Here is a 9,034-nt window from a genome sequence, read left to right as displayed (position 1 = left end):
TGTAGATAACATTTTTTTTTTTTTTTTGAGACAGAGTCTTGCTCTGTCACCCAGGCTGGAGTGCAGTGGCATGATCTTGGCTCACTGCCAGCTCCACCCCCCAGGCTCACGCCATTCTTCTGTCTCAGCCTCCCAAGTAGCTGGGACTACAGGCACCCCCCGCCCCACCACCACACCCGGCTAATTTTTTTTGTATTTTTTAGTAGAGACGGGGTTTCACCGTGTTAGTCAGGATGGTCTCGATCTCCTGACCTCATGATCTGCCCGCCTCGGCCTCCCAAAGTGCTGGAATTACAGGCGTGAGCCACTGAGCCCGGCTGCTCCTACTCTGCACTTTTCCTTTGCTGCATTTATTACCATTGGTAGTTGTGTATTTATTGTATGATTATCCATTGAATGTCTGTCTCCCTTAGGACACTGTAAGCTCCATGGAGGCAGGGGCCATATCCATTCTGTTCAATACTCAATACCCTGTCTGCAACACAGGGCTTGGCATGTGGTAGGCACTCAGTAACACTTGTGGGATGATTATTAATGTCCTGATGTTAATTGCAAAAGTGCAGGCAGTCCATAAATTGATCGTTTACTTTCAAATCAGCACTATCACTTTTTGAAGCATCTTCCTTTCACTAGTTTTTTTTTTTTTCTTTTCTTTTTCTTTTTGAGACATAGTCTTACTTTGTCACCCAGTTTGGAGTGCAGTGGCATGATCTCGGCTCACTGCAACCTCCACCTCCTAGGTTCAAACGATTCTCATTCTTCAGCCTCCTGAGTAGTTGGGACTACACTCACATATCACCAGACCCAACTAATTTGTTGCATTTTGGTAGAGACAGGGTTTCACCATGTTGGCCAGGCTGGTCTCGAACTCCTGACCTCAGGTGATCTGCCTGCCTCGGGCCCTCAAAGTGCTGGGATTACAGGAGTGAGCCACCGTGCCCACCCCTCTGTAGTTACTTTGATGCAGGTTATTACTGAAATATCTTGGGCGTTCCACTGGCCTGCTGGGAAGAAGCGGACAGAAACAGTTGCTTGCTTTTTGCCCCCAGCTTTGCTGATGGGGCTGGCAGAAGATATGCTGAGCTAGGAAAGGTCAAATCATCAGAGAGTCTGGGAGGTGGGAAAAGCTGGACAAAGGAAAAGAATGACCTCGGGATCTTCCTGTCGGTACTTCCTGTCTCCCCAGGAAGTGTCAGTCAGAGATTTTCAGGAAAGGGTGTTGTCATGGTAACCTGAATTGGCTCTTCCCCAACAGGCTGTGTGGGGACAAGTGCCCTCATGTGCCCCAGCTGTCCCCGGGCTTGGTGGAAGAGGGCAGTCAGTTTGAGTTTTCTGACACACTGTGGAAAATCCAGAGCCGACAATGTCTGGGACTACAGAACTGACGACAGCATGCGGCAGGGATTCAAGTCCAGAATGCGGTGGAACCTGTTATGAACTAATTAAAATTTAATCTGCTAAAGCCATTTTCTTCATCATTTGGGAACCCTCTCTTGACTTCAGCAAGTTCCAAAGAGCCTCTCAAATAGAGGATGCTATATTTTTGCACTTTTTATCTCTGTGTATTAGATTTCACCCCTCCCCCCCAAAAAACTTCTTTTAAAAAACGAACTCTAGATAGAGTAGCCATATAATTTATCATCCAAACTGGGACGCTTTTGAAAGTGAAAAGAAGTGCTATTAATAATTACTCTGGGATAATAGATATAAACTGGGCTGTTCTAGGGAAATGCGGAGGCATCGTCAAGGAAACTACAGGGTCAGGGACTGATCAAATGCATCCACTGGGCTGAAAGCCTCAGGCAGAAGGAGCTCTGTCTGTGTGACTCTTGTGCCTTGGAAAGTGCTTGGTCTACAGTGAATGCTCAGACTTACTCAGTAAGTCCACACTTATCCTGGGTGTGCTTTCTGAACAGAAAATAGGCGGGGTTGCAGAGTGAACCCAGACGTTCCTTGTAATTTCACAGCCGCAAAGGGGAATCTGTGTTCCTGCCTCTCAGGCAGGTACAGGAAGCATAAGCATCTGTGTATTCTGTATTTACTGGTTCCTAACTGCTAGCAGTTAATTGCCATCTGTTGACACGCCCTGAGGGGGAATGTTAAGCAGTTCTTGACATCTGCATATATATTCTCTGCCTACATATTTTACTAACTCTTGTTAATGGGACCCATTTCCTCAAATCCATGCTACTGTGCCCCTAATTTCGTAAAATATACGTACTCAGTGCAACCTTTGGGGTTGAATGGGGAAAAATGCCCTCCTCAACTGTTCCCAACACAAAGAAATGCTAAATGCTTGAGATGACGGTTACCCTAAATACCCTAATTTGATAATTACACATTATATCAAAATATCACACCTACCCCATCAATATGCACAATGATTATGTATCAATAAAAAAACGGAAAAAAAAAATTCCCTTCCGGGTCCGCCAGAGATGCTAAGTGCAGACCGGGTCCTGCCCAGACTCACCAGCCCCTCCGTTTCCCACCCTTCCTCCACCCGGAAGAGTGAAATGATCCGTTGACCCCTGAGGAGCAAAGGGGCATGTTCGGCCTTTTCAGAGGTTATGGACACTCTGAGTGACACCGAGCCCAAGCCTCCCACAGCAAGTCCGGCAGCCCCGGAGCACAGGAGCGAGGCCCGGCCTTGTCTCAGCCATTCACGTGTAACCTGGCCCTGAAACTGACCAGCTCCAGCGCCCTCCTTCCTCCTGCCCGCCAGGCGCTTCGTGTTCTTCCCATGTCTTGGGAGAGATCCGTCTCCTTTGACAGACTCAAGATTCCAGGCCGAACTTTCCCATGCCACCGTCCCTCAAAATAGCCCCAGCCGAGCTGTATTTATAGCTGTGTGAGACTCTAATGGGCCAATTTGTTTGAATTTCCACTGCTTTTGTGTTGAACTTACCCCTCTCCTGTGGGCAGTCTCTTCAGGCCTTTATTGATGGGGTGTGTGAGGATGGCGTAGGCCGTGTTCAAGATGGTAGCTCTATAGAGCGTGGGGGCTGTTTTGCATATTTACTGTTCTTTAAAGCCGGTTTTTTGAGAGAGAGAAAGAGACAGAGAAAGAGGTTTCTGTAAGTAGCCCGGACAATGAGAACAAGACCGGCTGTATGCCAAGCACGGGATCCCGGCCAAAACACATATCATTAGCTTGGACCAGCTATAAGCAAGGAAATGAGAAACATATGCTAGGAGCAAGGTTAGGAGTGAAGGACCATGGGTCATTGACAGTCGCCCTAAAACTTTTCCCTTGTTCTTCAGCTGTGGCCTGGTGGTGTCAAATGTCATTTCGACTGCCTTCATTTCTCATGGTGGCGCTGCCTGTGGTTTTTTTTTTTTTCTTTCTTTCTCCCCCTGCTGTTTCCTGATGGGACTTTTTTTTTTTTTTTTTTGGGAGGGGAAAAGAGAACAGGCAGGGAAGGTCTTGGGTGATAGTTTTTCTCAGTTCTGGGAAAATAACCTTGTTTCCTGTGATGCGCTCTTCAATTCCTCACTTTCTGTGAAGCAACGATGTCTCTGGCTTTGGGATCCTTACTGGTTTGAGAGGGGAAGACTAAGAGGAGGCTTTTAAAGCAGTTCTTGCTGTTTCTTTCCTAAATATAATTAGATGCGCCTCATTACCTCACACTGAAGGACTTTTGTACTTTTTCGAGCTGTGTTTTCTGAGATCTTCCGTGGGCGACGGCTCGTCCTTTCCACTTGCAGTTGATTGCATTAGCAGGTATTCCCCCCACCCTCCCCCGACCCTCCTGCCCCGGCATATTTGTCGTCTCTTCTTGCTCTCCCCAAGATATCTGGAGTTGATTTTGTGAGTCTGTAGGCCACACCCAGGGAGTCTGCTTGTGCCTGAACGTGTTGAAGGGTCTGGATTCCTTTGGCCCTTCCCAGTTTCCCTTTTCCCCACCTCATTCGTTTTCCTGAAAGTCTTCCCTGGACAGTTTACTAACAAAGCTCTGCTCTCTTGCACTCCAAGGTCAGGACCCCTGTTCTCTATAAAACCCAGATGAAGAACTGTATCCATACAACTCAGAGGCAGTCCCTGGAGAGCATCCCGTGTGGCTACTGTTCTGAAGCCGACCACAACCGCCCAGGAAACTCACCAGGCTCCGACACCCAGGTTTGGTCAAAGTCACAAGATAGCCACGGATATATCCAGCCATTCCCATGAAGGGAACACTGTAGAAGTGGGGGCGCAGGGCAGTTGCAAGCCTGTATGGCAGAGAGGGAAAGGAAGAAAATGCTCTCCCATAAACCCCTTTGGACTGTCATTCCTTTAAGATTTAGGGAATGGTGTTGGGGTGGAACCATGTAAAATAATTAAAACATTCGGTCCCTGTTTATCTTTTGCTTCCTTCTCTGGGCCTTGTTCTGAAAGTAAACTTTGCAGTTAGTTTCCGGGCTCCCAAAATTCCCAAGTGTGTGAGTGTCCTCGAGGCTTTGGGCAGAGTTAATGATTGGCTTGCAGTTCGCTGGACCTGTTTCCTCCAGGTGAGCCACCTTCTTTTCCTTCACTTCAGTTTCTGGGTAGCAGACTTCTCTTCTCCGCATGGAGACCTTCCTGGCCACAGGAGGAAACCTCACTTTCTGATGCCTTCTAAGGCCCCAGTGGATCAGGAGTGGGTGGTGTGTGTGTTCACAACAATAACAACAACAACAACAAAAAGGAGGAATAAGAACTGCCAAACCGCAACATGCAAGCAATGGGTATTTAAGTTTTATATTGACAGCGAGGCAGGATCCTGGTCAGATGCCTGAAACTCTTCCAATTTCAAGGAATCTATTCTGCGACTCTCTCTCTTCCCTCTCTTTAGTGGTAGAAGGAGGCTGGTATTAGGTTTGAGTTCATGTGTTTTCTTTTTGCATCCTTACTGCTTGGGCTGCCTCTCAAATCTCCACGCAGCCAAAACCTGCCTCCAATCCACCATTTCCTGTCCTCTCCTCTGCTGTAACCCTCCTGGCCCAGTCACATCTCCTCTTGCTGGGAACCCATAATGCCTTCTAAATGGTCCCTGCACTTCTTCTCCTGCCCCATTGCAGTCCGCTCATCAATGAGCAGCCCAGAGGGATCCTTTAAAAACCCAAATCAGGGCCGGGTGCAGAAGCTCATGCCTATAATCCCAGCATTTTGGGAGGCTGAGGCGGGTGGATCACTTGAGGTCAGAAGTTCAAGACCAGCCTGGGCAACATGGCAAAACCCCGTCTCTACTAAAAATACAAAAAAAATTAGCCAGGCATGGTGACACATGCCTATAATTCCAGCTACTCAGGAGGCAGGAGAATCACTTGAACCTGGGAGGTGGAGGCTGCAGTGAACTGAGATAGCGCCACTGCACTCCAGCCTGGGTGACAGAGCAAGACTCCCTCTCAAAACCAACCAACCAACCAATCAAACACCAAAATCAGATTAAGCCCATTTCCCTGGTGAAAACCCCACTTGGCCGGGCGCGGTGGCTCCACCTGTAATCCCAGCACTTTGGAAGGCCGAGGTGGGTGGATTACTTGGGGTCAGGAGTTCGAGACCAGCCTGGCCAACATGGTGAAACCCCGTCTCTACTAAAAATACAAAAATTAGCTGGGCATGGTGGCTCGTGCCTGTAATCCCAGCTACTTGGGAGGCTGAGGCAGGAGAATCACTCGAACCCAGGAGGCAGAGGCTGCAGTGAGCTGAGATTGCACCACTGCACTCTAGCCTAGGCAACAGAGTGAGACTCTGTCTCCAAAAACAAAAACAAACAAACAAACAAACAAAAACACTGGTGGCCACTGCCTGCTTCTCCAACTTGGTCTTGAGCCATCTCCCCTTCACCCTTTATGTTCCAGCCACACTAGCCTCATTTTCATCACCAGTACAGTGGGAATGTGACAATGCCTGCTCAGAGGGCTGGGGGAGTAAATGCATTAACACACACAAAGCATCTAGACCAGGGTCTGGCCATGATAGGTGCTCGATAAAGGGAAGTGCCATTAACAGTTTACTTCTTTGAATTTGCCAAGGACTTTTCCCGCTTCAAGGCCTCATAAAGCCTCTGTCCTTATCATTTCCCCTTTATATGGCTGGCTCTTTATTATCCTTTGGGTTCAAGTTTACATGTTAACTCTTTAGAGATCTTCTCTAACCAGTCTATTGAAATACACTCCCAACCCTTGAACCCCCATTCCCATTATTTTCTCCTACAACACCCTGTCTGTTTCCTTCAAAGCACTTTTCCCAACTTGGGATGACATATGATTTGCTTACTTGGAGGGGCAGGGCTATGTCTAATAATCTTATCTAGCACAAGGAATATTTGTGGAATGAATGCATAAATGAATGAATATAACTCCTTACCTTTCTTCTTCTAATACCAGAGCCATCCCCAACCCACCTCGTCGGCTATGCTGACTCTTCTCTCCAAATCCTGTATTTACTTATTCTCTCATCCTGTTGAATTATTGACTCTGGTCTCCTGGCAATGGAAAAATCTCTAAACCATCTAGCACCGTCCCATCACTCTAGGAGGCTCACACTTTCATTTATATGTAAATGATAAATAATAGAATGTGTAATGCCCAGAATAAGTTCAATGACTAATGACTCCTCATCTGCCAAGTCAGAAGGGTTTGGGGATGAATTAACTTATCATCTACCATTAAGAGATCAATGTCGATACAATTACTCCATGAATATCTAAGATCAGGTATCTTATAGTACTACCTGAAAGTCTGAAGTGATGGTAGGAAGTCAAGTGCAGGTGAAAGCATAGTTTCCATTTTTGTTCCTTATCACCTCCCTTTATGCGAGCACACTGCATTATATTGAAGCTGTGTAATGTGAGCTAAGGAGGGGTAACCTGACCTGTCCTCATGAATCTCTCTTTCTCGCTCTCATAGCCAAGAACACCAAGATGGAAAATGCCCTTGGCTGAATTTTTTATTATTTATTGATTGATAGCCTTCTTCTTCTCCTTTTTTTTTTTTCTTTAAGCCTCTATGCATTTTGCTAATTACTTCTCTGGAAATCATTTCACTTTACCATTCTCCAGAATGCTGCCACCTTTGGGAAGGAATGTGGCAGTGTGATAAAATGTAGGCTAGACAAGAGCTAAGAGTGGAAAAAAGTCTTCTCCTTGATGTGCTGGTCCAGCCCTACCCTGCCATCTAATATGCTGGGAATGCAATGATGTAATAATGACAACAAGCACAAGGCTTGCATCAGAGCAATTTTTTTTTTCATCCACAGAATAAGCATAAAGAAAAGTGCTTTCATCATTCATCTTTGGCCCCACCTAGATTTGCAGCATCAGCATGACTAAGTCATGGAAGCAAGCTGATTTCATCAGCACATTGGAGGCACTCCGTCCAATTAATGTGACTTGAAGGTGACATTTGTATATCCCTCAGACCACATACTCAATGACGCAAGTTATTAGAAAAAGCCCAAATAACGATGAATTCCTAAAATTACTATCTGCACTCCAGCCTGGGGGACAGAGCAAGACTCCGTCTCAAAACCAACCAACCAACCAACCAACCAACCAACCAACCAAATACCCAAGTCAAATTCAAATTGAGTGAGATAATGGTTGGAGGGAAAATAAACATATCTTCCATTCTATCCCAAAGAGGTTCCAGTGGTTTGTAGATGTTTGAACCGGTAGCAGATAAATGGGGTTTTCTGAAATGAACTTTCTAGAATCTTACAGTGAAAACTTGGGAAACAAAAGAGAATGCTAATGTTAAAGGGGAAGGAGAAAATGTTTCTTTAATGTGACATATATCATCCTAATGGCACCTTACATTTAGAGATTACTTTTCTTTGAAAGCATATGAAACATTATGTGCACAGCATTGTGAGCCTCAAGAATAGAGGTATCCCTGCTTTAAAGATGGGAAGAACAGATTCACAGATGTGACCTTTCCCAAAATACACAGAACACTGGCATACAGCCAGTATGGTTATATTACCATTCAGGAGTTGCTGTGTTTCCACAGATCTCAGACTAGACCAAATGCATTTTTTTGGGTAGTGGACTTGAATAGAAGAGGCAGCCAATTCCCATTTAACTGAACAAATGAAGTAAAGTTGATTGTGTTTCTACTACATATAAAGAGTAGGAAAGGCATAGGCCTTGTTCTAAAGGAATTTATAGCTTAGTGGAGGAGACAGACATACGAGCTCACTTTAATGCAAAGCACTGTTAAATAAAGCATTGAGCAAAGGACACTGGCAATTAGTTGCGGAGGCACAGTAGGGAAAGAGCTGCTGCGAACAGGGGCCGCTATAACAGTCAGCCGCACGTGAGAAACAGACCCATCAGTCGGGGCAGGCTACCTCCCTGCAGGCATCAGGGAATCCTTCTAAGCTTCCTTATTCAGAGCTGAAATCTACCTATCTGTAGCTTCCACCGTGTGCTTCTAGCTTTGTCCTCTGAAGCAATGTAAACTAGTTTAATCCCTCTCCCACATACCATCCTTCAAAATTCTAAATGTAGATAACATTTTTTTTTTTTTTTTTGAGACAGGGTCTCACTCTGGAGTATAGTGGTGTGATCTTGGCTCACTACAACCTCTGCCTCCCCAGTTCCAACAACGTTCCTGCCTCAGCCTCCTGAGTAGCTACGATTACAGGCACCCGCCACCATACCCAGCTAATTTTTTTGTATTTTTAGTAGAGATGGGGTTTCACCATGTTGGCCAGGCTAGTCTCGAACTCCTGACCTCAAATGATCTGCCTGCCTTGGCCTCCCAAAGTGCTGGGATTGCAGGCATGAGCCACCGTGCCTGGCCATAGATGACATTTCTTTCCTTTTCCCCAGTGCCCCTACCCCAAAGACTCCCTCACCATTTTCCTATTTTGGATTAAATGTACCAATTTCTTCAACTCATTTGCCTATGGCATGATTCCCCAGTCCTTCACTCTCTGGCATTCTTCTCTTGATAAATTCTACTTTATTCATGTTCATCCTTAAACATGGCATTGAAAATTCAACACAATATTTTATTTTATTTTTATTTTTGTTGAGACCAGGTCTCACTATGTTACCCAGGCTGG

At 45.8% G+C, this 9,034-nt stretch overlaps 1 protein-coding gene across 1 annotated transcript in view; it reads right to left on the bottom strand.

Annotated features, from left to right (window-relative positions):
* Window positions 1-6,357, bottom strand: part of LOC105526376 (chromosome unknown open reading frame, human C16orf47) — a 51,028-nt gene extending 44,671 nt beyond the window's left edge. The window contains 3 exon segments of the mRNA XM_011962358.1: window positions 958-1,083; window positions 4,104-4,212; window positions 6,332-6,357. Of these exon segments, the coding sequence (XP_011817748.1) occupies window positions 958-1,083; window positions 4,104-4,212; window positions 6,332-6,357 (261 nt within the window).
* Between the last annotated feature and the right edge of the window lie 2,677 nt (window positions 6,358-9,034).

This window comes from Colobus angolensis, unplaced genomic scaffold, assembly GCF_000951035.1.
Source record: "Colobus angolensis palliatus isolate OR3802 unplaced genomic scaffold, Cang.pa_1.0 Scaffold116, whole genome shotgun sequence".
Lineage (NCBI taxonomy): Eukaryota > Metazoa > Chordata > Mammalia > Primates > Cercopithecidae > Colobus > Colobus angolensis.
This window is presented reverse-complemented; position numbering and strand designations above follow the sequence as displayed.